This window comes from Myxocyprinus asiaticus, chromosome 35 (assembly GCF_019703515.2).
Source record: "Myxocyprinus asiaticus isolate MX2 ecotype Aquarium Trade chromosome 35, UBuf_Myxa_2, whole genome shotgun sequence".
Classification (NCBI taxonomy): domain Eukaryota; kingdom Metazoa; phylum Chordata; class Actinopteri; order Cypriniformes; family Catostomidae; genus Myxocyprinus; species Myxocyprinus asiaticus.
This window is the reverse complement of record NC_059378.1, coordinates 27,972,014-27,988,994: the sequence shown is the minus strand read 5'-3', so window position 1 is coordinate 27,988,994 and position 16,981 is coordinate 27,972,014. Positions and strand designations below refer to the sequence as shown.

Sequence of the window (16,981 nt, the reverse complement as noted above, 5' to 3'; positions counted from 1 at the left end):
GCAGCAACATCTCCTCATCACTAACCCTCAACACTGGAGCCCTGCAGGGCTGTGTTCTCAGCCCACTACTGTATTCCTTGTACACACATGACTGTGTGGCAACACATAGCTCCAATGCCATCATTAAGTTTGCTGATGACACGAAGGTGGTAGGTCTGATCACTGACAATGATGAAACAGCCTACAGAGAGGAGGTGCACACTCTGACACACTGGTGTCAGCAGCACAACCTCTCCCTCAACGTCAGTAAGACAAAGGAGCTTGTGGTGGACTTCAGAAGAAAAGACAGAGAACACAGTCCCATCACCATCAATGGAGCACCAGTGGAGAGAGTCAGCAGCTTCAAGTTCCTGGGTGTCCACATCACTGAGGAACTCACATGGTCCATCCACACTGAAGTCATTGTGAAGAAGGCTCATCAGCACCTCTTCTTCCTGAGGCGGCTGAGGAAGTTTGGAATGAACCGCCACATCCTCACACGGTTCTACACCTGCACTGTGGAGAGCATCTTGACTGGCTGTATCTCCGCCTAGTACAGCAGTAGCACCGCCCACAACCACAAAGCACTGCAAAGGGTGGTGCGAACTGCCAGACACATCATCGGAGGTGAGCTTCCCTCCCTCCAGGAAATAAATACAAGGCAGTGTGTGAAAAAAGCTCGGAGGATCATCAGAGGCTCCAGCCACCCGAGCCATGGGCTGTTCTCACTGCTACCATCAGGTAGGCGGTATCGCAGCATCAGGACCCGCACCAGCCGACTCCATGATAGCTTCTTCCCCCAACCAATCAGACTTCTGAACTCTTGATCTCCCACGATCAAAATACATCAGCACTGCACTTTATTACCCTTACTCTTATATCTCACACCGGACTGTCATAAATTATATTATTATTATGTTCTCTCTTAACAACTGACTATCAACCAACAGCCTGAATGTCAATACAGTACAATACTGTACATTCTATATATATATTTATACTTTTTTTATATATATTTTTATTTTTAATTTTTATTGAATAATGTGTATCTATATAGTAAAAAACAAAAAACAAAAAAAAACAGCGTATTGTATACTGTACAGTGTATGTTATTATTTGTATATTGTTGAGTGTAATTATGTGTATAACAGATGTTTAAATTGTGTTGTGTTAATTTGATGTTATTGTAAATTGGTATATGTCTCATCACTGTCACGACTGCTATGTTGATCAGAACTGCACCCAAGAATTTCACACACCAATGCACTTGTGTATATGGCTGTGTGACAATAAAGTGATTTGATTTTGATTTTGATTTTTGAGATTAGTTTCCCAGACTTCCATCTGCAAAGTAAAATATATTTATTAGGCAACCCCGGATGTCTGTTAGGTTTACCATCGATTCGCACGGGATAAGCGATGTCTGTATAAATCACAGAGATGAGAGTGTCGACTGCCTTTACACACTGCTGTCAAGCGTAACTGACCCATCAGAAAATGTATGCTATTTAGCTGTGCTGATTAGTTATGAAGTATTAAACATGTTCATATGTATCTGGGATTATTAGAAGAAACTGACTTGAATATCTGGCAAAATACAACAGAACTGGTTACATTAGCAAGCCAGTAATCCTACAGTACACACTTGAATTAAAAACAGAGACAGTCTTTTCACATTATGTAATTTTATTTGTCCCTCCAGAAAATATGTTGCGAAACGTGGGGCTCAACACAATTTTTCCGATTCACTCTGCACAAATCACAAAATTAGCACTTGTCCTTTTCTAATTTTCCTAATCAAAAGAAATCATGCTTGTTTGTTTCTCATGCATCAGTCCAAACGCAACAGCCAGCATTAGATTAAGTTTTAAAGTGCGTCTTACATTTTCTGGTGTCTTCTCAATGACCAACATCCACTTCAGACACTTGGTGAACTTTAGAAACAATGAGTTAAAGGGTTCACAGGCTGGACAGTGCAGATTCACTTGCTTTTTACCAACATGTCAGTTTGCATGGGATAAGTATAACAGGGGTTATTTTCTACAGAGCGTCTGATAGGTAAAAGATGCTATGTTCTTTTTTGGCACAGGAACGCGTAGCCCGCAAAAAGTCTGGAAAAATTACTGACATGAATGATTAGCACAGGATTAAAATAAACTAGATTTGCTCTGGTAATAAGGCTGTTTCATTACCCCATGTCCCCATATAAAATAACCACGTCCAAATAGGGCAGAGTGAACAAGGCAAAACACATTTTTAAGTAGCCTACATCAAGGTATTGTTTGTGCAGTTGTTATTTGCGCCATGAAATATTAGGCTGAATGCCAATATGAAGAGGGATTTTTTTTTTTTAACCTGATGCAAAAACACTAACAAAACAAGAATGTTGACAAAGAAATGATGCCTAATTTTTTCCCATTTCATGCTGCTCCGCTCTAACATCGCTCTCGCTCATGAGCGCTTGTGTGCGAGGAGCGATGATTTTTGAGCGATCGCACATGAGCGAATATTTGAGCAGAGCGACAACTCACTCCACTCTGCGCACATGCTCTGGTCATCAATTATTCCTTACATAAATGACAGTGACAACCACATTCTAACGGAACTGACTCCCTAAAATTTTCTAAAGAGTGTTTGGTAAACCTGTGCTGTTTGGATGTAATATCACTGGACAACTAGACCCCGTTTCCACCTGGTATTAAGATGCGTCTCAAGTGATCCAATCACATGTGGTCAGGTGAGACACATTGCTGTTTACACCTGGTCACTTAAATGAATCTCCTTTGCCCACTTGTGTTCGGATTTGGAGGTGAGGGTCTCCGTTTCATGACGACATACATCAATCACTGTCAGTGTGTTACTGCATGATAATAAAGCGCAACAAAGTCAGAAAAGACAAAGAAGGCACGAATGTGTGAAGCAGAATTATCCATAATTTTAGTGAATTACTAGTATGAAAGGAGCTTCAGGTGTTCTTTTTTCTCATCTGTGTTGATATCAGACAAACTGAAGACAATCCGTGAAGCTTTCGTGATTGTGTATGTGTGCGCTTTTTTAAATGTTTGTAAATGGCAAAGTTTAAACTCTTGTTTTAGATCAGCGGTTGATTGACAGGTGAGGGGTGGCACTTCACTGCTGTTGGAACACATACAGGACGGATTAACATTTATGCCTCAAATGCGATGTGCTCACATTCATTTTTGACTACATTCGTATGTGGTTTTTGTGATCACAAAACGTTTTACACCCCATTTAGACCTGTATTTAGGGCTGACCACATGTGATTGGATCACCTGAACCACATCTTAATACCTGGTGAAAACAGGGTCCTAGTCACGTCATACAGTGCAAAAATCACTCTGCACTGCACAGACGCTTGCCACGTGTGTTGCATTTGTTTATAAAGGGTTCCAGTAACTCACAGAGTCAGAGAAATTTTTAGACCCAGTCATCATTTTCGATCAGAGCTGCTCGCACCAGTTTCAGCTTAATCTCATGAAAATTAAGTGAGAGTGGCAATCTTTTTGCAAAATGACATTATGTGGTTCATTACACATATATGCAGTGGTTTCAAGTTGAAATATCCACTGTGTGGGGCTAAAAACAAGTTAAATGTTAACAGATGAGGTTTTTAAGGTTAATGCTCTATCTATTGAGTTTTAAATCAACAAAACCCACCTTGCCCCCTAAACCTTAAATGTAAACCTAACTGATAGTTAGGGTTGGGAACCGAGAACCAGTTCTTGTTCAGAACCGGTTCCATTTTTTACAAAATACTGTGTTCCCGTGTGAAATTTCCGCCAATGCTAATGGAACACTGTACTAAAATACTCTGATGGTGTTTCCAGCAGCGCATTTCAGCAGCAGCACTGTGCTCTACTGGGTCTACAGCGTAAAACACACAAATTAATGACTCTTTTGAGCCAGCTCTGTTGAATCTACAGCGCGAAACATACAGCGATTCCGGTCTAGTCCGGTATAATATTATTCTTACACTAATGTTCAAGTTATGAATGTCCAACTCAAAATTAAATAAGAACTGTAAAAGTATTACAAGCTTGAAGTACAACATAAGACAACAGAACACAGTGTTTTCACAGAATTTTACTGTTATGTCATATTACTTTAGACCTCTGAGATTTTAAGCAAGCAGTGCAGTTAGTGACTGGTTGTTCATATGACAATGTTTAATTAAAGATACACGAGTTTCATAATACAAGGAATTTTATATACACTGTATATATATATATATATATATATATATATATATATATATATATATATATATATATATACACACACACCTTTTTTTCCCTTTATAAATAAATTTGGGCGCCAGACAAGATAAACCCTTGTCAAAAAGAATAAATGCAACCTCGGATAGCTCTTTTAAAGCCACCAGTCACAGCAAAAATGGTGCAAAAAACCAAGATAAAACAAGTGCCAGTGACAAACACTATACAATATTTATTTTAAATAATAACGAAAATGTAGATCAATTAAGTCAGTGTAAATAAAGCAAACAATCAATTAAATTAAACAAGTGATAAACTCATCTGCTTGTGTGTGGATGTGTGTATAGGGTATATGTGTGTATGGGTGCATGGGAGAAAGTTCGAGCACTCAGGGATCAGAAAAATAGTGTACGCTGGTCAGGAGTGCATTTGCATGTACTTTGAATGAGTGAGGCACAAGCGGCAAGAACACAGAGGGTAAGTTAAACCTTAAGGTAGTGTTGGGTTCGAGTCCACCTTAGTCGAGTCCGAGTCAAGTCCGAGTCTTTAAACAATGGAGCCCTAGTTGAGTCCGAGGTCAAAAGGGGCCGAGTCGGACTCAAGACTGAGTCCATAACTGTGAGTAGAGTCTGAATGAATCCGTTCATGAATCTGAATTAAAATTGTAACCGAAAACTCAACATCAATATTTTAAGCTTATTTTAAAGTTCACAACTAAGAAAAACGGTTTGTCAATATAAATGTAACAAAAACACCTCTGCTGCATTTCATATATATATTTTATGATTAGTATCCTGCTGAACAGACTTCAAAGTGGTTTCAGAATGAAAGCATATGCTTTAGGTGTATGAGGACAAAACTGTCCTTCAACATAATTCTTATTGTGTTCTGTTGACATTTCAGTTATTTGTTGCTTTTTCCCTCCACTCAAACATAGACTAAAGAAAGTGAAAGCTGCGTTAGTCATTACAACCAAGGTTATTATGTTCTGAATTTTAATGTAGTTTTTATTTCTACTTCATTTTTAAAATGTCAATTCAATTTAATTTAGTTTTATTTAAAATGGTTCCTATCTAAAGAAATAATTGTCTATACTGAGAGTTCTTTATGAATCTTTTTTCTCTATCTGCCAACTGATTTGAGAAAATACAATACATACAAATCAGTCAACACAGTAGTAATTAGCACTCGCTGAAATGTTACATCTCATGATTTGACAGCAAATGCTACACCCAAAAACACTGGAAAAGCCCACTGAAAATATCCTAATATTTTATTGTGCATGGTTGAATGTTGTGAATGGTGGACAAATGCTGTAAAAGAATGTATTTTGAGCAGCTCATCAATGCTTTGAAAACAGTCAATCAATAATAAATAGGTGCTGTTTATCTGTTTAGAGTTGCTGTCTGCTTTAGCAATAACCCTTTTTTCCCTGACTACTTAAAAAGTTACAGTTAATTCATCAAGCTATTATGGACCAGTTCAAGCTGACAACACTGTGTGGACCACAAGAGACTATAGAAGCCTACATGTGTAGATACATTACGCCTAAAAATACTTAATATCCAATATTAATACCATTTTTATTTCATGATGAGGGTGACTTAACTCAATGAAGTTCTTGATTTAATTTTTTTTTTTCTCCCCTTTTTCTCCCCAATTTGGAATGCCCAATTACCAATGCGCTCTAGGTCTTCGTGGTGGCGTAGTGACTCGCCTCAATCTGGGTGGCGGAGGACGAATCTCAGTTGCCTCCGCATCGGAGACCATCAATCCACGCATCTTATCACGTGGCTTGTTGAGCGCATTACCACGTAGACATAGCGCGTATGGAGGCTTCACGCTATTCTCTGCAGCAAACACGCACAAATCTCCATGCGCCCCACCACATTATAGTGACCACGAGGTGGTTACCCCATGTGACTCTACCCTCCCAAGCAACCGGGCCAATTTGGTTGCTTAGGGACCTGGCTGGAGTCACTCAGCATGCCCTGGATTTGAACTCACGACTCCAGGGGTGGTAGGATTTTACGTTTTTAACCACGATGAAACCGCAATGCGAGCACTGTCTTGGCTGCACAAACGCCACACACAATTTTACCAGTTGTCAGGTCCCGTGTCGTGTGAAATTGCCTCGTTTATTTTCTATTACATTGGATACATACCCGTCTTTATGTTTTTGTCATGCCAGCCACCTCAGTAGTCGATGTTATACAGTAGTCTCTGTAGTAACATTCAAGCGTATTGGTCGACTGATGAGTGTGCCTGTGCACGTGCGTATGTGTGTGTGCACATGTTTGCTTAAACACAGTGAAACAACTCTGGCTACGTCTACAACTTCAGGGGCTAATACAGCTGCAGACAGAGATGTGTTCATTAATTTCTGTTTTGTTATTTTTTTTTTCATTGCATCACAAATGCCATGGACTCGGCTGGACTCTGAAAAAAATCCAGAGTCCCAAAGGCTAAAGGTCCATTAAAATTTGACTCATGACTCAGACTCGAGTCCGAGTCCAAACTAGAGTACCCCAACTCTACCTTAAGGGATCCGGGCTGGTCAGAATAGCTTCTTAGCTTCCGATGTTGGCTCCAGATCTACTACGTCGCAGAGCAATTCAGCAGTCGACAGGCTCCATACTCGCCACTCCACACAAAACAGGAATTGTTTCACTGGTAGCTGTCCCGTCAATAAATTCAGGCAAAACACCAACTGTAGTGTCAGGCGCTGTTTATGCATCCCTTTTAGATCTCACATCTCCATTGCCATTCCATTTAACTTCTCACAGCACAAGTACATGATGGCAAATTCTCTCCTTTCGCCAACCCTGCACACAACTTTGTCCCACCACACCTGTTACACCTTAACGGGCGGCCATTTTATAGTGTCAGGTTAGGGATTGGTGGCGGATCCTTAAAGTGACAGGGCACATTTTCACTCCACCACAATATACTGTGTATATATATATATATATATATATATATATATATATATATATATATATATATATATATATTTTATATATATACACACTGACGGCCAAAAGTTTGGAATTATGTACAGATTTTGCTCTTATGGAAAGAAATTGGCACTTTTATTCACCAAAGTGGTATTCAACTGATCACAGTGTATAGTCAGGACATTAATAATATGAAAAACTACTATTACAATTAAAAATTAAAATCTTAAACTACTTCAAAGAGTTCTCGTCAAAAAATCCTTTATGTGCAGCAATGACAGCTTTGTAGATCCTTGGCATTCTAGCTGTCAGTTTGTCCAGATACTCAGGTGACATTTCACCCCACACTTCCTGTAGCATTTGCCATAGATGTGGCAGTCTTGTCAGGCACTTCTCACACACCTTACAGTCTAGCTGATCCCACAAAAGCTCAATGGGGTTAAGATCCATAACACAATTTTCTAATTATCTGTTGTCCAATGTCTGTGTATCTTTGCCACTCTAACATTTTCTTTTTGTTTTTCTGTTTCAAAAGTGGCTTTTTCTTTGCAATTCTTCCGATAAGGCCTGCACCCCTGAGTCTTCTCTTTACTGCTGTACATGAAACTGGTGTTGAGCGGGTAGTCCTGTCAGCTGAGGACATGTGAGGCATCTATTTCACAAACTAGAGACTCTGATGTACTTATCCTCTTGTTTAGTTGTATCTGGGCCTTCCACATCTCTTTTGGTCCTTGTTAGAGTCAGTTGTCCTTTGTCTTTGAAGACTGTAGTGTACACCTTTGTCTGAAATCTTCAGTTTTTTGGCAATATCAAGCAATGTATAGCCTTCATGCCTCAAAACAATGATTGACTGATGAGTTTCTAGAGAAAGCTGTTTCTTTTTTGCCATTTTTGACCTAATATTGACCTTAAGACATGCCAGTCTATTGCATACTGTGGCAACTCAAAAACAAACACAAAGACAATGTTAAGCTTCATGTAACAAACCAAATAGCTTTCAACCGTGTTTGATGTAATTGCAAGTGATTTTCTAGTACCAATTTAGCATGATTACTCAAGGATAAGGTGTTGGAGTGATGGCTGCTAGAAATGGGGCCTGTCTAGATTTGATCAAAAATGACTTTTCAGATAGTGATGGTGCTGTTTCTTTGTAATCATTTGAATGCCACTTTGGTGAATTAAAGTACCAATTTCCTTCCAAAACAGCAAAATCTGTACATTATTCCAAACTTTTGGCTGCCAGTGTGTGTGTGTGTGTGTGTGTGTGTGTGTGTGTGTGTGTGTGTGATATATATATATATATATATAGCCTATTTAGGATCAATTATTGGATTGGATTTATGTCTCTAAAAAGTCAGCAAACACACCTTTTACAAGAACGGTATGACATTTATTTCTGATTTGTTATATCTGCTCTGTAGAAATCTTAAAGGATCTTATCATTTGGCAACAGACTGCAGAGGACAGTAAATCCAATAAGAATTGCATTTCTCATTTTCAAATAATTCTTCCTCAAAAGTACAAAAAGAATTACTAGAATCGTAACTGGAACTGTAAGGATCAGTCATTGTTAAGAGAAATTGGAATCGGAACCGGAATCGTTAAATTCCTTACTATTCCCTTCCCTACCGATAGTGTAATAAAAGCAAATGTGAGATGAAAAACGCAATTGCTGAAACCACCACATCATTTTATGGCGCTTCTATGACACTTTTGGCTGAAGTGTCGACTCATGTCCCAGTCCTTCGTGCTCAGACAGTTTTAGAGAATGGTGAAAGAGGCCATCCATGTGAAAATAGAGTAACCCGACTGCAAACAGGGAAGGCTTTCAACACCACTTATTCGCTTCCTAAAACGCTGTCCTTTCATCCTTACTCCAACAGCTTCAGCCCAATTCACACAGCCATTCGCATGATCAGTGCAGTGACTACCAGAGGAATTCACAAGATGTATGACTCCGCGATGTGTGATGAAGATGAATGCTGGGGAATCTCCACCATATGATGACTTGAGCAGAGAAACATGTCCAGATACTAGAATAAACGTTACAATACATTCTAGGGCTGTATTAATCTATTTGCACACATGAGTTATATGTTTTCCTGTAGCTAGATTTCAAGTGCGTTGCTGTGGACACATTTTCAGGGTTGACGTAACGTTCTCTCTACAGTAAACCCTGGTGGTGCGGGCACACCAAAAGGATGGACACTACAACATGCTTTACGCAAAAAAAAAAAAAAACTTAACCATTGGTTGAAGCCAGAAGTTGACATGTTGGAGTACTCAAATAAACAGAGCAATGTTTTGAAAGCACCACAGAGTGTTTATACTCTTTAGGAAGTCAACCTACGAATAGATTACTTATAGCTGTCTCTGCACATTTAAAAGGGAGACGTGAAAGTATTTTTAAAAGAAATTGTTTAACCAAAAATGTAAATTCAGTCATCATTTACTCACCCTAATATCATTTCACAGAAGTATGACTTTCATTCAACAAAAGCATACATTGACAAGAAATTCCAAAGGGATAAAAAAAAAAAGCACCATAAAATAAGTCCATAAGACTTGGCATACGTCCAAATGTGTGATTTATTTAATACGAAAGCGGTGTTTGGAACAGAGTGACATTTAAGTCTTATTCACTGAAAATCTTCCGCTCGGCCGTGCCTCTCAAATCTCATTCACGCTTCCACATATTCAAACGTGTCAGGACTTTTCACATGACAAGCAAGAACCAATGGCGTTTGGCATCATTAGCTGCGTTTCCACTGTCGGGCCAAATGAGGGCATACTACTGTCAATTCCGGGGCTTCATCGTGCCTCCTCGTGGCCAAAGGCCAAGTGCCAAGATTGAGGCAGGGTCAATGTCAAAGGTGGTTTAGTTCTTGCTTTCCACCCAGCAAAGACAAAAATAAGCAAACAAACTGCAACTTCAGTCTCCATCATGTTCATTTCGAGGGCTAGTTAGTCTCCAGAGTCTGATACCTCAGCTTGATCTTCCCTGTTGCTTGTGAAATAGGTGTGGTGTGTGATGTTGGCACCAGGGCGGCGTATGCAGATCGATTTTGGTCTCGTGGCTCAAGGTCCGAGGCTATTGGTCCCGGCTGACCAGTTGACAGCCCAGGCTCGCATTGCCCTGACAGTGGAAACGTGGCTATTGACATCAAACCTGGACTGTTACACCTTCATGTGCCAAGCTTGAATATGTGCATGCACATATGAGATTTAATAGCTGCATTGTTAAGGTGCTTTGTTGTCCTTTTTCGATCTTGACAGTCACTGGTAACTGTATACTTTTATTGCATGGAAAAGAGCAGATGTGGGATGTAAATAATTACAGAATTAAAATTTTGGTGAACTATTCCTTTAATGTATTTGACTTTCTGAAAACAGAAATTTAACCATTTTTTAATGAGCCGTTTTCGTAGCTAAGATTCAATAATATTTTTTTTTTAACTGGGGTTCAATACATTGAACTCTGATTTTTCAGGCTAGGGCCACCTTTAATTACATGTATACAATTCATTCATGGTTTTTACATGGAATCAATTATGAAGAATGTAAACAAAACAAAAATATCATAATCAAACAAACCAAACCATGATCATTGGCATCTTCCAAAAGCAGGCAGGAAGAAACAGTGAAAGTACACTTTCACAGTTCATGAAACCCAACAAAATCTTTCAAAACATTTAAACTTACAGCAGACTGGCTGACGACTCTATATTAACATTTAAATGGTTTCATCCCTTTGCAGAAACCAGATAAAAGCTCTACCTTTATGCTGCTGTTCTGAGGCACTCTGGTGAAGATGATAAATTACCTGCACAAGCTGACAGGTCTGGAAGCTTGACCCGAAAGATGATGCTGTGCTGAATGAAGCGGCTTCCTTGAAGAATCCTGTTTCTGAAGCACAGAACTTCCAGAACATTCAGCTGTGAACCCCTGGCATTCACACACACAAACACACACTGCTTTTTGAGTACACATGACCTTAAACTTACAGCACCATTACAAAGAGGCCACCACAAGAGTGAGCACTGCTGGAATATCTTGACATTTGAAAACTGGAAAACTGCAAAACTCCAAAAAAAATTTCTCCTAAACTGTTCCATCAATTCTACCTAAACTTAATAGAAAAGTACCAAAACTTATTACCATTTGCTAACATGTTAATATATGTTTTTTTTGTTTTTACACAGTAATGCAATGTTTCAGGGTTCCCACTCTTTTTCAGAAATAATTTTCCAGGACATTTCCAGGAAATCTTTAATAATGGCAGGAATAAAAGAAAGGGATCGCACACCCTTTCTCCAGAAGTCTTTAAAAGATGTACAGTTTATGACACTTATCTAGGAAATCAGCTCTTTAATATGAGCTATTGAGCTCTTAGACATTAAAGGGGACCTATTATGCAAAATTCACTTATACATTGTGTTTGAACATAAATGTGAGTCGGCAGTGTGTGTACACAACCACCCTACAATTTTAAAAGTCCACTCACTCCTCTTTCTTATATTTCTATTAATCTAAAACAGTGTCTCAAAGTGATTAGTTTCGTTTCTGCTCTAACATGACGTCACGTTAGAGCAGGCCTCGCCCATGACTGGTGATGGACTCCACCCTATTATCACAGATCCGCCCCTGAGTGATCTACACACAGTCTGCCATTTTTTTCCGTGCTGGAGCAGCTACGGTGAGAAGAATAATGTCTCAGCTTCGTAAGCGACATAAGTGTTCTGTTGTTGGCTGTAAAATTGAACATAAGAGTCTTCATGTACTCCCGGCATCAGAGCCACTGAAGACGCAGTGGACAAGTTTTGTTTCTGAAGCAAATGTGCCCCAAAACATACCAAAATTCGTGTATGTTTGTGCAAATAATTTTACACCGGACTGCTTTGTGAATGAGGGTCAATATAAAGCAGAACTTTCCAAACATTTGATTCTCATGCATATATTCACGGAGAACAGAGCTATGTCTTTATTTATAATTTTTAACCCGAAAACGCTTATTGTCAGTTACCATTGTCTCTGATTGTATTCACGGAGAACAGAGCTATGTCGTTATTTTTATGCTTACTTTTTGTATAATTCATAACCGCACCTTTATTATGCACAATACAGTAAGGTGATTGTCTTTTTTGAAAACTATGTACGTTTTCTGTGAACATAAGAGAGTCGTACTAAAAGCGGTTCTGATTTGTTGTTGCTGTAGTATCCGAAGCACATAAAGGCACAGCCCTCTTCTGGAAAGGGGGTGGAGAGCAGCAGCTCATTTGCATTTAAAGAGACACACACGAAAACAGCGTGCTTTTGATTCCACCCAAAAAGAGGCATTTACAACATGTTATAATAAATGATCCGTGGAGTATTTTAAGCTGAAACTTCACAGACACACTCTGGGGACATCTGAGACTTATATTACATCTTGTAAAAAGGGCAATAATAGGTCTCCTTTAACAAATGCATTACAGACAATTACACACACAGCTTCTAATGTTAAACCCTTTATAAGAATCACAGAGGGTTGTTCTACTGCTGAAAAAAAATATTCCTGGTTGTTAGTATTGTTTTATAAAGTAGATCATTATTGACACTTTAATTATTATTATGTTTATATGTTAATGTTTGTATTTATCATATTTAGTAGTATGCATGTTTTAGGTGATGTACAACCAGGGCTAGTATTTCTAAAAGACCCTTCAAACCAAATGTTGCAAGACGCAGTAGTACACCTAAGCAGGGGTGGAGCTAGAGGGGGGAACAGGGGTGGACAGGCTTCTGTCTGTCTGCAATTCGAGCATAACATTATCTACAGGTAGCTGCTGCATGAGCCATGGACATGACCTGTGGTGCATTCAATAGCAGTGGGGTTTCAACACACTGCATTTCCATAATATAATAGATTACGAGTCAAAAACTCTGCGTCCCTGAAAATAACGCTTTCAGCTGCTAATGACTGATTTTGGGACTGGTGGTATTCGTTCTCGGCAAAGGGAAAATTAGGGGGAAAAAGATTTTCCAGGACATTTTCTTTCACTTTCCAGGTTTTAGAGGACTGTAAAATTAGTCATCAATTTTCCAGGTTTTCAAGGTTTTCCAGGACGCATGGGAACCCTGTTTTTTCCTGGACATGTATCATGGCAATATCATGTTTTTTTTTTTGTTTTTTTTGTTTTGAGGGGGTGATGGTACCATGGTAATACCATGTTTCTTTTACATGGTACCAGAATAATGTTCCATGTTCTTTTTTAATTTTCTACCATGTACTTATGGATATGTACTACGATACAGTCCATAGTATTACTTAAAGTATCTTTGTATGTAAATACCATGGTACTGTATATGAATATAGTGATTCCACGGTACCACCACAGTATTTTTGTAAGACTAACTGTGCAACATGACTAACAAAAAACCATCATCAGCCATAGTACAGTTTTTGAGCATATCAAGTTTTAGGCACAAAATCAATGACACCAAAATCCATTAGTACCAAGCAGTGCACTATATTATTACAATTACAAAAGTCTGATTGTTTAATTTTTACCCACATTCTTTTAGCTTCAGAACAAACATCTTTTAAATGGAAAGTAAATAATGCAGTTGGATGTTAGAAGAAAATGAGTGGAGTACCACTTTTTTGCGAGTAGGATGAGAAGGTTTCTGAGGGGCCAGCCAGGATGTTGAGGCAGTGTGCAGGGGTCATACACACCCACAGTAATCTTAAAAAAAAAAAAAAAGAAAGAAAAGAAAAGACACATCCCTCATTTTCTATTAATGTAATGTAATAAAAGTTACTCTAATTATAGTAACACTTCCAAAGTTAAAGGAATATTTTGTGTTACAAACAACTTAAGATCTATCAACAGCACCTGTGATTTGAGATTACAACAGAAATCTAAAACAAACAAAAATTGTATGTACAGTAATGCACTGATATTGGAAGTATATGGGGCAAGTGTAGTAGAGGATTCAAAGCACAAATGTGAAGTTTGTATTTTTATTTAAAGCACTTACATGAAATCAATCACTAAAAATGCGTGGTATGTAAAGTTGCCTAAATCGTCCTTTTGAGGTGGGATTGTTCTTCTAGTTAAGTGTCACCAATATTTTTCCTGTGGGTGGATTTTGCTCCATGTAAACAGCAGGCACCTCTGTAGAAGGGGAGGGATAGACTTACCAGGCCCTATTTTAAGAGAACTAGTGCAAAGCGCAACACTATGCCATAAGTAATAAGCACAAAGTCAATGGGCATGGCCATGAAGTTTTGGTATTTTCCAAAGTCTAGGCGCAAGTGGGTTTGGCAAAAATGCACGCACAAGGCGCTAATGGGCTGGGTCAAGTGCAATTTAATTCGGAGGTTCTTTTCCGATAATTGCAGTGTCTGCATCCTATTACAGCCCATTCCCTCAAGCACCAGCGATATAAACAAAGACAGCACATTAATAAGAAGTTGGTGGCGTAAATGGGCTGTATGAAATGAACTAGAAAAGAAACATGGACATTATTTTGTGCATTAACTGCATCCTTGTTGAATGCGACACACTCCTATTATACGCATGAAAAATGTGGCTCAGGATATGGATGTAGGCCCTGTAAAATTATAGAGAATGTAAGTATTATTAATTATTTTCATCTACTGACACACAAATCATGGCTAGTATTAACAGTGATTGTTTCGGCACTCACTTCACTTCTACCGGTCCATTTTTATTTTGAAAAATGTAATTCATTTATTGAAACATGAACAAATGTAACCAAAAATATTTCTAAATTAAATTTCACTTCAAATGAAATGAAAATATAATCAAATTAATAAAGTGGTAAAAAAAATCATAGCAAATCCAAACATTTTACCCTTTCCAACTTCTTTGCAGTGATTTAAAAATCACTCTACAACCACATGTGAAAAAATACCAATACAAATTATATATATATATATATATATATATATATATATATATATATACATATATATATATATATACACACACACAATTGTATATTAACATAATAATAATAATAATAATAATAATTGAAAAATTAACCATGACCTATAAATAGTTTAACACAAATCTCATAAATATTTGTTTCATAAAACAGCTACAACAGTGATCGTCATGGACATCATTTGATGTTCCACTATATTTTCAGAGTTTGGATATGAACTTTATTACCACCTGCTGATGAAATCCCCAAACTTCAAATGCAGGAACTGAATTTGGACTTTGTGCTGAAAACAGACATGAATACATCCACAGATAGCACAAAGACATCCACCCACACCCACTTTTTTGTGCTAGCACGAAAAATGATCTTCAAATTAGCGCTCATGAAAATTGGATAAGATGTAGTGCACGGTTTTTGCGCTTACGAAAATAGAGCACACCGTCTCTTCAATGGCATGCACTGTATAAAGCTATCAAAAAACTCTTCTTGGAAAGATATTTATTCAATGTTTCGTCAGCGGACTGATCCAAAAACACTTTAAACAACTGTGCAACCCATTGAAGAGACTGTACATCGATCCCTCACAGCCTCATTGTCATTCCCGTCAAAAATCAAAGATGCGCTGCTGTGAATAAGGTCTATTGCGCTTAAAACATTTAAGAACCACAACTATTCTTAGTACAAAATCTAAACTCAAGCTGTGCAGTTGCAGTTTGGGGACTATGGTGCTATCAAAGTGCATGTTCAAACACAAGAATTACAGTAGAACATAAAATGATGTCCCTGGCAAATACAGTTAATACTAGCAATGGTGTTGAGTGTCAATAGATCAATATAATTAATTATACTTACATTCTCTCTAATTTAACAGAGCCTACATACAATCAGTCCTGACGAGCACCACCTTTCCGTGTATACCAAGAGTGTGTCGTAGAGGTATACCTCACATTCAAGAGGCTTACTGCTCAAAATAACGTGCAAAACAAGTCTTAATTTCTATTGTCTTCTAATGTACTGCATTGAGTCCATTTACACTAGCAACCAACTTCTTACGAATTAACCATTTTCACTGATATTGCTTGAGCTTTGCACACACAATCTCGCCAATCCACTTAGGCCTAGACGTCGTGCATGCCTACAGGAAAATACCAAAACTTCATGGCCATGCCCATATATGGTAAGTAATCTGTCTTTAACTTTTATCTTCAAATGTAAGTGCTTTACTGTTAACCCATTTTTTCTTTGTATTTACAAAATGACTGTCTGTGGTAATCAAAAGTATGTCACAAACACAACTGAAGAATTAATGATTGTTTACAAACCCTACACTCTCCTATCTACCCTGCTTGAACAAACAGATAGTCCTGGCCCAAACACACGCCATTGGTTAAGTCAATTTTACTGTGTCAGGCTGGTCAGGACTTTCAATCAAACAGAGCAATGATTTGATAGCACCCCAGAGCTGTGCATATTACATATTAAACTGGGATAGAAAAAGGTTTGTTAACATCAAAAAAACTACACACTTCTCGTTTCAGTTATATTTAATGTCCTTAGTTAATGTCCTGTTAATAACAATAGCTTTATGTAAGACATTACCTTTTTTAGGTCTGTGAAAAAGGAGTTCAAGTCTTTTAGAGAAGCAACTTCAACACTTTCATCTGTGTACTTGAGCAGAAAATGTGGGACTGCTGTCACCCCAGTTGAGGAGCAAATGATTATCATATGCCATTTGCAAGCTGGAGATCTGTGAAATACATACAGGTAAATAAAAAACATAAATAATAAATAATCAACCATCTCATAAACTCATGAAACTCTCTGAAATTAAATCAAAGTTTATTGACGTTTGAAAAA

General features: G+C 38.1%; 1 protein-coding gene across 1 annotated transcript in view; it reads right to left on the bottom strand.

Annotated features, from left to right (window-relative positions):
- The window catches only part of atg7 (ATG7 autophagy related 7 homolog (S. cerevisiae)), a 79,065-nt gene that overhangs the window by 54,294 nt on the left and 7,790 nt on the right, over window positions 1-16,981 (bottom strand). Inside the window, 4 exon segments of the mRNA XM_051672336.1 lie at window positions 10,995-11,116; window positions 13,808-13,896; window positions 16,724-16,840; window positions 16,842-16,871. Of these exon segments, the coding sequence (XP_051528296.1) occupies window positions 10,995-11,116; window positions 13,808-13,896; window positions 16,724-16,840; window positions 16,842-16,871 (358 nt within the window).